Here is a 17,841-nt window from a genome sequence, read left to right on the forward strand (position 1 = left end):
TTGTATCCTAAGTATAAATACATTCTTTTATTCTTTGTGTGTACCACATTGGTACACACCCAACTCAAGTCTCTACTCTCTCTGTACTCTTTATTGTTGAACACACCCGATTCTTTGTGTGCACACCACTTGGGCACTCTGGCCCCCCCTTTCATTGTTGATAATATTTCATTAAGTTATTAATCAAATGTGCAAGGTTGTTTAGCACATGTGATGCACATGGTAGTTATTTCATGGTAACATGCCAAGGACATGGATGATGTAGTGGGTGTCAAAGGAAAAAGTTATGCCAAATGGTTTTGGTGGTTAGTTGGTGTCAGTTTTGAACCTACGATAGATGTTTGGCTAATAAGTGTCAATGGTGACACGAGGGATTATCATTAATTAATTAATTAATTCGAGTTTAAAGGTCAACAAAGGTTGGGGACCACTCCAAGTTGCAAATGGCATAGCCAATTTAATTATGGATAGGCACATTTGATTTAGGGCAAGGTTGGAAGGGTTGAAATTAATTTTTGGAATTATTTAACTAATTTAATGGTTGGATAATGGGTTTAGAAGGCTGCCACTTGGCCAAAATGCTCATGTAAATTGAGAAAAACGTTTTTGGGGGTTGGGTCTTAGCCATTTAATTAGTTTTGAGCTTGAAGGAGAGAGAAACATGTTGGTGCAATTTCTGTAGAGAATATAGCCATAGGAGGTTGAGACAATAGATAGGAGCCATGCTGGAGCTGGCAACAGTAGGAAGACCATCATGTGGAGCAGGTGACAGCATTCAGCTGTAGGCGATAGCATTTTGGAGGCTCCAGCCAGCATGTGATAGCATTTAATAGTGATTGGTGCTAGCTGCAGGCTGCAGGCTGATTCAGGGGTTTTCTCGTGTGAAATTCTGAATTCTTTCTCTTCTCTGGCATTCTTTCACCTATGCCAGCCCATTCTCAAGAGATCTTATCTCAGCCAGATTTGGTGGACAATAGAAGGATTTCTGCTGAAAACCCTAAATTTCTGCAGAAATCAGGGTTTCAGCCACCTTGAGACTGGTGCCAATAGAAGAAGGCATCATACATTGAAATCAGCACCCACAATTTTTTGTATTGTTAGGGATTTTAGATGCCCAGCCATTCATTGTAAATTTGGGGCAACATTTGGCTAGTTGGGGTCCAATTAGTGCAAGTCACCGGATAAAATCAAGGGGCAAATTTCCAAATTTGTTTGTTAATTGTTGGACCAATAAGGGTTTATTGGATTAGCCAAGGAGATAATGAAATCTCGGGTTGTAATCAATCCATTGGCAATTGAAGTTAAAGAAATACTGAAAGAGCCACCCATTTTGGGGTGAACAGGGTGTCCAATATCCAAGTTTATTAGGTAAATTATGCATTTCAATTTTGTTTATTTGTTGATTGCTGTAATTAAGTGCTTGATTAGGGAATTACCACCCTTTCCGAGAAGGAAGGCTGGTTTTCTTGTCTATGCACACACACACACATAGTGCCAATAGATACTATGTTATGATTCCAATACACACATGATACATCACCCAGACAAAAGAAAGAAAAGCTGCCTAAGCTAAAACTCTGGCTTTGATCGAGGAGAATTGGAGTCAACCTTGACTATCTTTTAAGATATTAGTTAGGATGTATGAGCTCAATCATGCACTGCTTTTGTATGAGGGAGCTTTGGCGTTGATTGAGGAGAATTGGAGTCAACCTTGACTACCTTTTAAGATATTAGTCAAGATGTATGCTTGGGCAGAGGGCTTACCTTTTAAGGTATTAGTCAGGATATATGTTATGTGGGTAGCTACTGCTAGCATTGTGAGTATATGCTATGCCTTTTTTTAATCATGAGAATGAAACAACTTCATTTTTTCCATTCGTTTTTCATTCGTCTCACTATACTAGGCCATTGTCTCTACTACGAGGATAGACTCGTATCCTTTCTAGATAATTTCTCATTTTTAAATACCATGGTGGTTGTGTGGGCAAAAGAAGCTGACAAATTTTCTTCATTTTGTCCACTAGCATATGTACTGGTCAATTGTCCCTATTTTTTGGGTTGCCTAGTTTATTCTTAGGCTACGGTAATTTCCTACCTAGATGAGCATACAAGCCATACTTAATTCAACTTAGATGGATTGACATGTCCATTGTGGTCAGCTAATTGTCTCAGTGCATCATTCCCTTCGTTTGACTTTTTTGTGAGTTGGTTTTTTCCCACTTTCATTCTGCACGCATTGTGAGTTGTTTAGTGGTTTACAGCGAGTTATTCTTCCTTTTCTATGCACACTTTTTGATTACGAGGGACTCTACTGGATGATATTATTTACAGAAACTTATGTTCGCAACATGCAATATTATGCACAATAGTAGAACTTGTTGATGCACAGAGAGCACATAAGTGGATTGCTTTTCTACTTTGATAGTTCAAAGTTGTTTTTTGGTTTCAATGGACAGGTTTCAGAAGGTGGATTAGGTGAGGAGGAGACAGTCAGAATTATGGCTACGGTCTTGGATCGTATTTTATTGCAGTTTGAGGTGTGCTTTGTGATCTTAGATTTGTTTATGCCAGGTCTTCGGTAGCAAGTCTTTCCATGTATTTGAGTCTGTTAAATCCTCTATTTGTTTGTATCAGGATCCCTTCACATTTCCTTCATATCACAAAGCTATCAGAGAACCATATGACTACTACACTTTTGGGCAGAATTACATATGCCCTTTGTTAAATTTCAGGTAAATGTTAACTAATTTTTAATTGATGAGCTTGATAGTTACCCAAATGTCATAAGTTGCTAACCTTCAAGCTTATCAAACTTGCAGTTTTCTGCTGCACTTATTTTTGGATTATGTCAGTAGCATACGTGCACTTAACTACTTGATAATAAGTTTTTCCCTTCTTCAGAATGATAACCAAAGTCATAGTAAATGTTAAGTGTTGAAATGAAACATCAAATGTTAATAAATGTCACGGTGATCATATCTGATTTTTTACATCTCCAGAGATTCTTTCTTGGCAAATACTGCACGATTTGATGAAGCTGAACAGCAATTAAAACAGGTGATTCATGGTTATTTATGAACTTAATGCTTTGGAGCACCTCTGTGTATTTCATCAGTTTGAGTGCCAGTTCAGCAGCACAATCCAGCATTGATCCAGGAGAGTTAGCAGGCAGGCAGATGACAGTTAATTGTTAGTCTGACATATGCTTTTCATGTATAAAATGGTGATGTAGAAGGGCAGGATGACTAAATGGGAAGCTGACCTACCCTTCACCTTCACTTGGTCAGCTCTTTAAGAGGGGGGATACATGGGTTATGGGTTGCTTTTTAGATTGCGTCCAAGTAGCTTTCAAAGATATTTCACAAATTCCAAAGCTCAGAGACTTTTGGGTCTGGTAGCTGCTTTCAGATCTTCATCTTTTATCAGTATATTTCATACCTTTAGAAACTACGTATGGTCTTCATCAGTATTCCTTCCTCTCTCTCTTTGTTCTGCAGTTATCATTTTAGTAGCCATAAAGAATAGTGGCCTTACAGAGATCATCTGAGCCATCTGTGGCAGTTGTACCTTGTTTCCACAGACGCACATAGTCCCTATTTGTTTTCAATACATGATAGTGAATTGCCATCAAATGAGAGGCTAGCCACCGCTAGGAACAGAATGCTGATAGGAGACTGTGATATGTCCAATTCAGATTACTTTTGTAAGTCTGCACAATGAAACTGCTTTACAACCAATTGTATAACTGGTGTTCTTATATTTTTTCCAATTGCACTTGGTGTAGCATCTATTACATAATTGTTTTGAAAAAAAGAGTCATTTGGGCCAAAGCCACTCAGACTGCCTCTTCCACTTGAATTGGCAGGGTCACAATGTGGTCCTGTTTGCAAATCATCAGACTGAAGCCGACCCAGCTGTAATGGCCCTCCTCCTAGAAAGCAGCCATCACTATCTTGCTGAAAATCTGGTCTGTGATGTAACATATACCATTATCAACCTATATATGGTTCAAATAATGACCTTACTCTCTGCATAAACCATCCGCATCTTGAAACTTCTGTTCATTTGCAGACCTATATTGCAGGGGATCGGGTGGTTTTAGATCCATTTTGCAAGCCTTTTAGCATGGGCAGGTATGTGAGATTTAGTTAAAGTTGCCAGGTGTTGTGCCAGACATGTTCATTTACAAGTTCACCTTGTTATTGGGAATACTCTAATGCTGATTGATCTCAGGAATCTTCTGTGTGTTTATTCAAAAAAGCACATCAATGATGTACCTGAGCTAGTAGACATGAAGTGGAGGGCCAATGCTCGGTCTTTGAAGGAGTTAGCGCTTTTGCTCAGGTATAATGACCATACTTTCCAAAATCGGTGCTGTGAGATTTGACTAAGCATAAGCTCATGTGGGCAAAGTTAGCAAAAGTTCCCAAATTGCAAGGTTGCCTTTCTCAACACACTTGGGCAGATTAATGTTGCCCTCAAGGGAGGGTTTGTGAATGATTTTGACAAACAACGTATAACACTCTTGAACAACCTAACTAGCAAACACAACCCAATGACCCACACAAGCAACTATACTACAAGGGAAGGAGGCTGCACTACTGTTCAAGATCCAGTGTAAAGTGTTTTGCCTAATAGGTTGTGCGTGCACACTATCCCTCATAACCTTCTAACAGGCCTGCATAGCGCATACACAAACTCTTGGTTCTCACAGTAGATAGAAGGTGAATCTCTGACACAGCCAAAGTGTTCTATGGCTAGTAGAGGCTAGCATGGGATCTCCCTTTGGAGTCTTTGAATAGGTTGTTACTAGCTGCCTCACTTGAGTGTATTAAAGTTGGTAAATGCCTCCAATTGAGTGCACATCTCTCTGAGCAGTGAGAGGTAATACCTTGCCAGCAGCTGTATAATCAATAGTTCTACCACTACCTCAACAATTGGAAAGTGATCTTCTTAGCTGCATTGCTGCTGAGGGACTCTCAACATTCCAACTTAGATTTTGGAATCTTCAAAGCCATAGCCAAAAAAAATGTTTCTAACAGGTAGGAAAAACACCTGCCGACATGTGAGAATTGGATTTCTGCAAATTGTGTAGTTTGGTCAAATAACCATGATCAGTTAAAAAATATGGTGAGTCTGTAAAGAGTGGCACTGCAGTGAGAATGACGCTGATAACATTGAGTCTGTTTATTAGTAGTCATCATGTGACATGTATTCGTTGGAACTGATTATGCTTCTCCTATATTTAAGGTTATTCTTGAGGTCTATATTTATCCTTCTTTGATATTCAAAGTTATCATTGGTCATGGATGATGGATAATGGAACTCGGTGCATGTAAATTGTTGGTCTATGGAACATTACATGTTAGATATGCTCAATGCCCCAACCTTGAAAGGTGCCACCAATGATCCATTGTGCTCAAAGTTGTAAGGCCCTTGTTATGAGGAGAAGCCATGTGTGAGCCCGGATATTGATTGGGTTCTGACTTGTGTGGGCTGCTCTTTCCTTCCACTTGACTCGTATGTGCAATTCCCTGGCTCTCCTCTTGGCCTTCTCTTCCAAGGTGGCATTCATTACTGCCACCTTGTCAACTGGTACTCCCTTATTACTTTTGGCGGCATCAATCCAAGGACTCGCCTTATTTCTTTACTTTTGGGTGGCATTTGGCACTTTTTCCCAGGAGTGGACCTCTCTTTTGCAGGCCTGCAATGCATCTTTCTCCCTTTGCGATTCATCTTTCATGCCAACTTTTCTGCATCCTTACTCTTCTCTATTTCCACATCCCATCTACTCTTCTCTTGAATCCTTGAATACAGGATGATTTCAGCTGTATCTAGTTCTGTTCGAATTGGGCTTTGCAAGCCCAGCCCTCGTTGATCATGTCGTACATTTCTGTTTTTCATTTCTCTTGCCATGCCTGCACTTCTTGTGCATTTCATCCTTTGATTTGACATATGTTTCCTTCTTCATCTGTTCTTGCCAAACTATCATCTCGTGCATGACTCTCTCTCGGATTTCCTTCTTCAACTTGTCATACATTGTGCTTTTCGTGGCACTCATTTCCAGAGTAATTTTTCTTTCTAGTTCTCTTTCAGCTTCTTTCCTCATTGCATTTGCTTCTGCTTTCATAGGAGTTGTCATTTCTTCCATCAGCACTTCCTCATTTAAGTGGAGTCACGTTGTGTTCCCTGAGCCCTCTCATAGGCGACTTGCTGCGAATGACACCTCTGATATTTAGATCTTCCTCCTAACAGTATTGTGGAACAATTCAACAATCACCTCGTGAAAAGAGCCGACCCTTAGTTTCTTCCTTTCAAAGTAGCCCTTATCTATAAAGCAATTGGCATGGTGGGTTCGTCCCATGCTTGGACCAGACATTCAGCATGGAAAAACACTGGTTTGTGTGTTTCTTGGATGATTTTTAACTTTTTGCTGTTTCCTTCTATACTAGTTTTCCTCACACTGAAGACTTCCTCATATAAAACAGTGGGTTTTACTTTAGGAATTCATGGGAACAGTATGCTTCTATGTGTTGTTTGGTTTGATTTGTAATGAACTTCAGGTGGTAACAAGATCAAACTAGTCATCCATCAAACAAGACTGCCCGTTCCTTGACTAGGATTGGTGGGTCTAGCAGGAATGAAGACCAGCAGGCAGTGGGTAGTGCTGGTTGGACTGACTGGTTAGACTGGCAGGTGAACTTGGATGAAGTGGAGCTCCTGAGTGCTCCTTCGTCAATGTCTTGTCTTAATCAGCAGTCTGTTCACAATGTTTGTTAGCAGTTCTGAAATTGTGGTCAGTGAGAGGTTTTAGAGGTGGATGTCACTGGAGTGCTAGAGGCTTTGTGGAGGGGGCATGGCCGCAACTATTTCCTGTCTGAGTGGACCATCACAATTACTGCTGTATCAATACTTCTCTTGACAATTTCTCTCTGATTGTCACCGGCTTCTGTTTTAAGATGATTAGGAATTGGAAGTTTTGACTCACTGCTTCGATCACATTATATTAGTAAATTTCTTCATTGTGAGAACGTCCTCAAGATAGCATATGTGCATGACTGCTGCATGTATATAGCCTTTTTTATTTTGGGGAAATCATGTTGTCTGTTTATATTGCTCCTTGCAATTAAAATACATTCTAACATCTGTTCTCTCTTAACATTTGTACAGTTTTGAGTTTTTGGTTTATCAAATTTATGCCTTGTAGGAAGGGAGGACAACTTATTTGGATTGCTCCTAGTGGTGGTCGCGATCGACCTGATCCAGTGACCCGCAAATGGGCACCTGTTAGTAAATTATCCTAAAAATCTCTTTCAGTACTATTTTTCTGTGTTGTTTGGATGAAACTAATGGTAGTACATGTTTTAACTTGGTGGAGCACTTATTTTATTGATGTTGTATATAGACTGAGTCTAGGCCAGTTGTGCTTATGCATATATTCCTCACGTTTTTGTGGTCTGGTCATGTTTTTAGTGAAATATTCACTTTATTCAAAGGTTGTGGTCCATCTCGGCTACCTGTTGTTTGGCACATGCAAACTCCTGTAATTGGCAAGAGCCTTGTGTTTAAATGTCGTCCTTCAGCAAAAAGAGCTTTGCAAAATGGAGTTCTAAGGCAGTTTAACGGTATGCAGTTGACTTGATGGTATATCAAGACCCAGTATTGACTCGGCCAGGTTTCTGTACTGTCACAGTACTGGTTAGTCATATTTTTAGGGAAGGTTCTGGTTTTGCTTTCATCTTTGTTCCCATCCATAGGGTTTTCAAGCTGCAAGTTAGTCTTACATTTTTTCTTGATGGCACATAGATGTAGGGATTTCACTAATTAGCTGCCTGCTATGGACTCACTTTCTGCAATGCTTTTGGGGAAATGTACAAGGAATGAAACAATAGTCAGATATCATGTGCCCCAATGTGACATTGGGGTGGGAAAAGAAATGGCTTGTGGTTGCTCATACATTTTTTTGAAGAGGGTTGTTACGATGAATGTTCCATAACTTGTGCAATTTTGGTTACACTTCCACTGGCAGTGTTCTCATATGCACCTTCCATACTGCCAACTGTGAGCCAGGTTTTACCATACCATGCAAGTGTATAAGGTTTATAGTAGCAGCAAGCAAGGATGGAGATGGAATGGTGAAGCATCATTGAGTCCTCGAGTGCTAACATCTGCTGTAAAGTATGAAATGATTTCTGGGCCCATTCATGAAAGAAGGGCTTTGTTGATTAAAGGCAAGCCTACTTCAACCTACTGATAGCAGGCTATTAGTGCCATTTGAATTAACTCCAAAGCGTCACCACCAGAGTTTGAACCTCTATCCCAGGCTTGACAAGTTTAGGTCAGTAGTTTCACATTCCATGATTTGGATATAGTTCAAAGCACTCTGACTATTGTGCTAGCAGTCTAGCAGCCTTAATTTGGATGCACTCTTCTTGCTTGTGTTATCCTGTCACACACCCCCACTAGGTAGTTATGCCAATCTGTCATGACCTCTAGCTGGAGAATTGTTAGTGGAATGTAGTAGTGACTTCTCTTTTGCTTTGTAATGTGTTTTGTTTTCTCATTCACGTGTTGGTTTTGTTGAGAATGAACATTGATTGCTAGTTTGTTTTGTATTTTGTGGAATGGTTCTCCATTTGGTACAGGCTTCATTTGATGCGACTTCAGTTGAAAATATGCGAAGGCTCATTGAACACTCTAAATCTCCAGGGCATATGTACCCACTAGCTCTTCTTTGCCATAACATCATGCCACCTCCACTGGAGGTTCGTTCAGGCTAAGTTGGTCTGTTCACTAGTAGTGTTTAGAGAACTTCCTTGTTACTGCATGTGATTTAGATTTAAGAAAAACTGGTCATGATCTGCAGGTTGAGAAGGAGATTGGGGAGAGGCGTCTCCTTGGTTATTCTGGGGTTGGATTGTCCATTGGGGGTGAGCTTGACTTCAAGACTATAACAGCTGATTGTAAGAGTCCAGATGAGGTACGTACTCTTGAAAGGTTTGCAGGCCATGTACTCGCTAGGTAAACTTGCTTAGAGTTTTGGGTTTCTGGAAGATGCTTCAGAGAACTTTCTATTGGAAGTTGTCAAAGATGATGACTGTCAGGGTTAAGAGACTCGATAAGTGTGCTAGTGTGTTGTCAATGTGCAAATCCAATGTCAAGTGTGAACGTGTTGTTTGTTGGTGTTCCAGGCTTGCCAACACTTTTCTCAGACAGTGTGGGAGAGTGTCAATTCACACTACACTGTTCTTGGACGCGCAGTGCATGAGAAGGTTGGCTTGGCTGCCTCCACAAGTGAGGTGATCCTCTCACAGCCATGGCTTGAAGCATCTACAGCTTTTGGTCAAGGTAGGAAGGTATCATGCAAGTCATAGCTATCTTCCTCACCACTCCCTTAGTAATTGTAAATTACTGGAAGGTTGGAAGGACCCTGAGAGGTCTTTTACATCTGGCAGAACCATACAGAATGTCAATTAAGTGGTTCTGCCTTCATGTATAACGCATTCACTACCTCAGGACATGCTCTATTATTACTTTGGTAGATGGAAAAAGCATGATCTTCATTCACAGTAGATTTGTAACATTATGCAGCCAATTCTTTTTAAGGATATCAGCTCAAAGCTCCTGATGTTTAGTTCTATGCATACATACTTCTTCTGTATAGCTTTATTTCTTCCCAGAAAGGGGCTGTATTAAATTTTGACATCTGGAGTTTACAACACCTCTTTCCAAGATCTCAACTCTGCTATCATGATGAACTTAGAAGCGCATGTTTACCCAATAAAGATGTTTTCAGATTGTTATGGCATGGTCCAAGTAATTTCTTATGGTAACACCATAAGTTCAAATGCTTTGAAAGGCCTTCAATAGCCTGATGCATACCTGAGAAAGTAAGCTATTGAATGTAGTGACAAATCATTGTTTGGAGGAGTTGTTTTTGAAGTCCAAATCCTTCATGAATGTTGGGGAAAAAAAGATTGTGAAAAGTTTCATTGTGAGTGCTGGGGAAAGAGATTGTGAGAAGCTTTGGCCTCCACACGAAATGAGTTTTTGAATAAAAGCAGAAGTCTCTCTTCGAAATTTGGGTTCAAAGACCAAATTAATCCTGAATGCTGAGTTGAAATGAAGGCCAAACTATACTTGAATGTTGAGGTAACTATGAAGGAGAACCCAAATAGACTTTGATATGGATAAAGCCTCATTAGCCCATGGGCTGGAAACAATGGAAAGAATCCAATGGATGCTTATGAAATTCATGACACCATCGAGGGCAGATCCAGCATGCTTCACAAAGAAGAGGTAGCATCACTGGACGAGGTACACTATTTTCTTTCAATCTAAGTTCTAACACAGTCAATCTATCATGGGGTCAATATAAATTCGAGTTGGAATGTAACCTAACATGACATTGAAATAACATCAATCATTGTACACAGTTCATGTGAGCCCATTTATAGTAGGCATCCAAACATCTCATCCAAACAGAATGCTATTGTCCTGAAATCACAATTGCACACGAGTGTGCATCTTGATGTCAAGACATGCATTAGAAATTAAGGGAAGTTGGCATTTGGTCAACAATTATGGAAGAAAACAATGGAGCCCAGAGTAGAGTAGCTTTAGAGGTTAGCACGACATTACAGCTTGAAGTTTCATTGATTTGGGCTAGAAATGAATGTGTTGCTGCTGTTGTAAAAGGAATTACTCACTCAGATGCTCTCAAGGGTTTAAAACATTGTTTAAACTAGTAGATGTCTTGAATACATTGCCTGATTGGTAATTATTGCGCTTATCTGTACAAAAGCTGTTTCTAGAAACCTTTTGACTGTAACAAGAGTGACAAATTTTGCTTGGAGCAGTTCTGGCATTCAAGTCTTCCCAGACAAATTCTTTCTGAGGACCATAGGCATTGAAGAGCCGAGGCAATCTTGTAGAAAGCTAGTCTAGACCTTGTTAATATGATCAAATGCTCCTTAAGACATAAAAATGCCTGAGCTGTGGCAAACCTTTGGTTTGGTCATACTCCAAGAAACTTGACAATGCAACCGATGCTTATTGAGCAGTATCTTGTCTTCTCGTTAGGTTTACCTACTTTGGATTGCAATTGTCACAATGGATGAACTATTCAAGGAATAATAGCAAAAGAAAAGGAAAGATGTAAATGAATAAGTGAATGTATCACATGCAAGATAGACCCACCCAAGTTCCTGCTATCAAACCTAGAAGACAAAAAGTACAATACTTGCTCAATGGTTTTACGGGAAAGATGTTCAATGTTTTGCAATCTCTTTGTATTTGGAAATAGTTACATACATTTCCTTGTGTTGTGCATTTTCTAGTGATTTATTGAGATTTTATCAATGTTGAATTTGTGGAGAATGATGGAGAAGCTATCCATCCTATGGATTTTCAAGCCTTTTATTAAGGTTAGTACTTTTAGCCTAAAGTCAGATGTTTTATCCAAAAGACAACCTTATTAGAGAAATCTGTCTATATCAAGGCGCTTATGAATATTGATATCACACAACAAGACCTTTCTTCAATCATAGCATTATGACTTTGGATAATTGTTCTTATGATTAGGCTAAAGGTCTAGCCTCCTCATGTTAGTAAGATTGATTGGCTGATGTGGTCCAAAGGCTCAAACCTATGCTATCTTGTAGACTAAGCTTAAGATTACATGTTTGGACCCAAAGATCGTTGTGTTTTGGTGTCGTGGATTAAGTCTTAAGGTGACATTTTGGCCAAAAAATACTAGAACTATTGTTCTTAAAGTTTAACATATTGGTTTGCATACTAGAACTCTTTCGGTTATCTTAAATGCCTCAAGGGTAGATTGTTTGGGCATATTTTCTTCACGATGTATTTTGAAAACTTAAGAAATTTTTTAAAAGCATTTCTAGAGGGTTTTAATTTAAAATAAATATGGATTTCTAGATTTAAGTTAGCAAAGTTTGATGGAGTTATAAGTTAATAGAGATGGAAAGTTTACTAGCTTCGAAAAGGTTTATTGAGTTCTAAGTTAATGGAAAATGGAAATTCTCAGCTTTTCCACATTAATCTTTTGAGGGACCAATTGGATATCGTGGTATAAGATGAGGTATTAAAAAAGAAAATACGTTTACATGAATATTTTGATTGAATTCAAATAATTGTTGTGAGGTGCAAATTGGTTGCCATGCTCTTCTATCTTGATATTGGACTTAGGAACAATTGTTGTGAGGTGCAAATTGGTTGTTGTGCTTTGTTATCTTAATATTGGACTTAGGAACAATGTTATGATCATCACAAGATTTGGCATTATCTAGTGCTTTCCCTTGGTCTCTTTTGTGCTTATCATTTTGCATCTTATGGCATCACATTATTACGTAACCTTGTTGCTTGCAATAATAACAAGAGAGGACTTAGGACCATAAGATTTACTATGTGATTGCGCACGAGGCTTAGACTTGCCCTTGTTGGGTTGTGAGTCTCTTTCACAATTATTATTTCCATCACCACCTTGTTTGCCTCTCACTGTTAGTACATGAGAAGTATGGGCTACATTAATATTCTTCCTATTTACTTCCATTGTATGAAAATCACCCTTTACATCCTTGAGCTGAAAACCACCTTTAGGAGGGTTTGCACTCATAGTAGTGCGGAATGTATCCCAAGACTCATGAAGTGTTATAAGCAAGAAAAGAGACTTAACCTTCTCCTCAAACTTAAGACTTTGCAGAGTAAGTTGACTGCAAATGGAATGATACTCATTTAAATGAGAAGACATAGATGTCCCTTCATGCAAAGGTCCATGAGTTTCTTAAGCCAATATAGTTGAGTTGTAGGGCTTTGCTTATCATAGAGATTACAAATCTTTTTTCATAATGCATAAGCACCACGCTTCGACTCAATGACAATAAGTATACCTGCTTTGACAATGACAAAATTAAGTAGACTTATATAGCTCATCAAGCTCTTTTCATTTCTCTGCATCATAAAATTCTGGCTTTATGTCCTCTAATTCTAATGTCTTGACTTGCTTCTTCTACACTAATACCTGCTAGATTTGAGTCTTCCAATATTGGAAGTTATTGCTATCCAATTTCTCTATGTTGAAAATAGCACTGTCATTGGAAGCATTTGAAGCACCTGCCATCATGTATGACAAACAAAGAGAGTCCTAGTTATAGTAACAATAATAAACCAACCCTAAAACCAAGCAAAAAAGAGTATAGTAGGAGGAAGATTGAGCCAATACATAGCTGTCCACAAGGAAGAAGCACTAGAGCACCGAATACAAGTGCTTGCTCTCAAAAGAATTGCTGAAAACTTATTGTTAGCATGGTTGTCCATAAACTATTGTAAATATATATGCAATTGTAGGAAAATATACAAAAGAATAAGCTTTCACTACTAGGGGACTCCTGGTAGCAACTGGGATGTACAATGTAGCTAGTAGTGTTAAGATAGAGAATAAACCACTGAGTATCAAAGACTGTCAAAACAACCAAGGTGTCAAGTACATAGATGCATACCACAATGCATACTAAGCATGTATCCACCACCAACAATCTATTGACAATAAGCAGTGTAAGGTGTTCGAATCAAAGGAAAATCATCCCAGAGTCGTAAATATCTCTAGTGGTAGTATATGTATAAATCAATAAAGCATAAGAGAGTATTCCATTGACTCAAATGAACCAAGCTATGTGAAGAAAATACCAAGTACTCCTAGTGGAAGCAAATCCAGATTGTGCAAGTAGCAAAAGGAAGCTCAATGCATAGAGCTGATAGCATTGGAGTGCCCAAAGTATATCATGTATATATCCGGGAGCACATACATTCAATAAGTCGTCAAGGCCACAAGTGAAAATGTATAGAGCTGATGTACAATGTAGCTAGTAGTGTTAAGATAGAGCATAAACCACTGAGTATCAAAGACTGTCAAAACAACCAAGGTGTCAAGTACATAGATGCATACCACAATGCATACTAAGCATGTATTCACCACCAACAATCTATTGACAATAAGCAATATAAGGTGTCCGAATCAAAGGAAAATCATCCCAGAGTTGTAAATATCTCTAGTGGTAGTATATGTATAAATCAATAAAGCATAAGAGAGTATCCCATTGACCCAAATGAACCAAGCTATGTGAAGAAAATACCAATTACTCTTAGTGGAAGAAAATCCAGATTGTGCAAGTAGCAAAGAAAGCTCAATGCATAGAGCTGATAGCATTGGTGTGCCCAAAATTCATCATGTATATATCCGGGAGCACATACCTTCAATAAGTCGTCAAGGCCACAAGTGAAAATCATTGAAGTAAATAGCATCTCAACATAAGCATGTTCAAGCATTAAAAAAATGCAAAGTATCAGCATAACCATGTGGCATACACAAATAACATGTAGGCATTCAATACATAGACATTAACTATGAATAGCATCTATGAGAGTTTGCCATGTGTGCAAGAATATGGTATTCTTATCTCCTCTACTTTAGAGATACTAGAGACCATTTCATGGACTTCTCCTTCTTTTTGATCGAAATCTCTAAGATTTGACATCTTTTGGTAGTTTCAAAGCTCATAAAGCTAATAAAAGTTGACCAAAGATGAGATACAATTAATTCTATCGGTTTTATAACTTTTGAGATGCGTTTGAATATTCTTCTAAGCGCCAAGTGTGTTTTCATTAGCCTTGTTGACATTCGTTTTGAGTTCATTGGCCTTTTCTCTTTGAGTTTTCTTCTTTGCACATTAGCTACACTTCCTTTTTTTATGGATTTCACCAGGTGTTCTTCTCATTCAATAAACTTTTCCACCATCTTTAACAAAAGTGAAGATGGAAAATGGGAGCCCAAAATGTTTAGCATAAAAGATTGGGTTAGCATGTTTTATATGGTGCAATGCATGTCATGAGTCTTTGGCTATATCTTACAATATCTCTTGACAATCTCTTGTTATGGGATTTGATTATAGGAGCTACAAACTTAGATATGGTACTTGGGTCCTTTTAGATTCTGATTTTGATTGTATTCCAATAAAATTGGAGGTGTGAGTAATTGGAAAATAAGCAAAGGAGGTTAATATAACTTCTAACTAATGGGTGTAAGAGACACCTTGAGTTTTAAGATAATAAAATTCATGGGTATAAGTTTAAGATCAATGGTGCCACAATAGGGAGAAGAGATGAACACTCTTTCTTTTGTTCAAGATTCAGAGGGAGAGAGAGACAAAGACATGGAGCTGTGACATAGAGTAGTGAACTCCCATTATTCTCTACTTCTCATTATTCCATAATACTTACTAAAGTCTAATCACACATAATTGAAAAACACAGTAGGTCATTAACTAACCGTACTACTAACTGTGATTGAGTTTGACCAACTCAGTTATTACAGCACACATGGAGAGTGAGAGCTAAGATGGCAGCTGTCTAGATAAGGTCGGTCATGTCGGTGATATTGATTACGAGCTTGATTCTCAACACTCCCCCTCAAGGACAAGCTAACTACTGTACTCCAAGTAGCTCCTCGAAATGCACAAACTTCTCTTTATTAAGTGATTTGGTAAAGATATCTGCAACTTGATCTTTTGTCTTCACATGGAGTAGATCAATCTTTCCACCAAGTACTATTTCCCTGATAAAATGGTAATGAACTTATATGTGTTTGGATCTAGGATGATAGACGGGGTTGCTAGCCAGTATCACACTACTGACATTGTCACAATGCAAGGTGACCTTCTTGTTTAGCTATATACCCAAGTCATGTAGTAGTTTCACAAGCCAAACTGCTTCGCATTCCAGTAAGATTACATCATTGTATTTTGCCACTGTACTAGATAAAGCAACAGTGGGTTGCTTCTTACTACTGTGGGTGATCATACTTGTTTACCGCAGCATAGAAGAGCGGGAAATGGAAAAAAGGAAATAGCAAAAGGCGCAGGACAAAAAGAAGAAAAAGGCACCTTAACCGGTAACCAGACCCTGAAAAAATTAAAACCACGGGCACGACCCTCAGGAAGTCTTAGAGTCGCCCAAGGAAAGTAAAAGAGTAAAAAGCGCACCATTAAGTGTGAAAACGCTCCCGAATCCTTGTAAGAGAGCGCCAGGCTCACTCCTGTACAAATTGTATGCATTAGTTGGAAATGGGATAGACTAGAAGGTGGGAAATGAGAAATGGGCCTAGGCTAATGGCCGGCCATGTAAAAAAGGGAATGACCACCCATGAAAAGTAGGGCATGTATATAAAGTTGAAAAGTGAATGAGAAGCTCATTCTTGTGTGTGGCCAAAGCTTCTTCTTCTTCTTCTTCTTCTCTTGTTTCTTGCCTTCTTGCTTGTGCTTGAGAGAGGGATTGAGAGAGTGTGAGGGAGTGATTGTGTGAGACTGAGGGATCTTGGAGAAGAAGCTCTCCATCTTCTCTCTTCATCTTCCCCTCCTCTCTTCTCTTCTCTTGTCTCGCTCATGGCTATGGAGGATGAAGCTCATGGGAGAGGGATTGAGGTTGCTTGAGCTTGCCTCAAGGATCGTGGAGCTACCGGTGTGCAAGAAAGAAGAGGGTACTCGATCGAGCATCAAGGTAAGCTCACTACACCCGTAAGGTAGGCATTGCGCGTCGGCTATGTGAGAGGTAGCCATGGCCGCTCGGTTCGAAATACTTGAGCAATAAGTGGTCCGTAGGTCTCGGGCTAGAGCTTGAAGCTCCCCTCCATTTTGGTTCCATTACCGGGACATACGAAATCGAGCCTTGAGCGCCGTGCACATCAAATCGAGCATAGAAGTAGGGTTTGCAGCCTGAACCGGGTGAACGAGATAGCTAGGAGATTTAGGAGGTTTTAATCCGTGAAACAAGTAAGTATTTTGGTTTGTTGGAAGCATTAGTTTAGGACTACCATTCTGCATCTCTATTTTGCATTTTGGGTGCACTAGATTAAGGTTAGATTAGGTTAAGAAAAGAGAAAACAGAGGTTTTGGCTGCTGCTGGAAATAGGGAAACAGGGGACCAGATTCAAGTTTCTGGGTGAAACAGGGAAAGGGAATTGGCTGTAAGGTTTTGCAGCACTAGGAAAGGACCTTAAGAGGCTTGGGAGGCCAGGACAAACCTTATTTCACTGGTTAGCTTTGAGAGAGAGAGAGAGAGAGAGAGAGAGTTTCTGGTTGATAGGAAGAGGGAGTGCTATCACGATTCTGGGCGCCATCGATTTGTGCTGCTCCAGGTGAGTCTGGTGTTTCTTAATAGTTCTCTAATCAGATATGGAAAGTATCTCGTGATTGTGTGCAGCAGGCATTAAGAAGGATCGAAACGCGTCGGAATCACGCCTGCCGTCGCAGACGCAGTCAAACCAGGTCTCAGTGGTCCGATTCCTAGAATCGGACCAGCCGAGTCTTGGAGTCGGACCGTCCGATTCCCAGAATCGGACCGTCCGACTGAGGGAGTCGGACTAGCCCTGTCCGATCGGACGTGCCAGGTGGCACTCGGACTGCCCACCACTAGAGTCAGACCATCATAGTCGGACTCGGACCAGTCCATAATCGGACCACTTTGAAAATAGGACCACCCTCCTGGTCCGATTCCCAGAATCGGACCACCAGGATTGGATGAGTCCCAGAATCGGACCAACCCCGTCCGACTACTAGAGTCGGACCAGACCTGTCCGACTGCAAGAATCGGACCGTCCGACGACTCCTAGAGTCGAAGCAGCCCTGTCGGATTCCCAGAATCAGACAGTCCGATTCCCAGAATTGGACCATCCTGCTAGAAAGAAAAATGAGGATCTTTAGTTGACCCTGCCACAGACCTGACCCCCAGGAGACAAACCTGAACACCCCCAAGACCCAGTTTGACCATTAG

General features: G+C 39.8%; 1 protein-coding gene across 2 annotated transcripts in view; it reads left to right on the plus strand.

Moving 5' to 3' along the window:
• ATS1 (phospholipid/glycerol acyltransferase family protein) overlaps positions 1 to 9,719 on the plus strand; it is a 32,611-nt gene extending 22,892 nt beyond the window's left edge. For both annotated transcript variants that reach the window (XM_087693323.1, XM_087693324.1), the window contains exons 3-12: positions 2,457 to 2,537; positions 2,635 to 2,732; positions 3,000 to 3,057; positions 3,866 to 3,967; positions 4,072 to 4,133; positions 4,234 to 4,344; positions 7,208 to 7,286; positions 8,646 to 8,765; positions 8,867 to 8,980; positions 9,192 to 9,719. In XM_087693323.1, coding sequence (XP_087549449.1) covers positions 2,457 to 2,537; positions 2,635 to 2,732; positions 3,000 to 3,057; positions 3,866 to 3,967; positions 4,072 to 4,133; positions 4,234 to 4,344; positions 7,208 to 7,286; positions 8,646 to 8,765; positions 8,867 to 8,980; positions 9,192 to 9,374 — 1,008 coding nt within the window. In that variant the 3' untranslated portion in view covers positions 9,375 to 9,719. The remainder of the gene's footprint in view (positions 1 to 2,456; positions 2,538 to 2,634; positions 2,733 to 2,999; positions 3,058 to 3,865; positions 3,968 to 4,071; positions 4,134 to 4,233; positions 4,345 to 7,207; positions 7,287 to 8,645; positions 8,766 to 8,866; positions 8,981 to 9,191) is intronic.
• The last annotated feature ends 8,122 nt before the right edge of the window (positions 9,720 to 17,841 follow it).

This window comes from Lygodium microphyllum, chromosome 14 (genome assembly GCF_053477565.2).
Source record: "Lygodium microphyllum isolate KBCC chromosome 14, Lygodium_microphyllum_v1.1.10, whole genome shotgun sequence".
Taxonomy (NCBI): domain Eukaryota; kingdom Viridiplantae; phylum Streptophyta; class Polypodiopsida; order Schizaeales; family Lygodiaceae; genus Lygodium; species Lygodium microphyllum.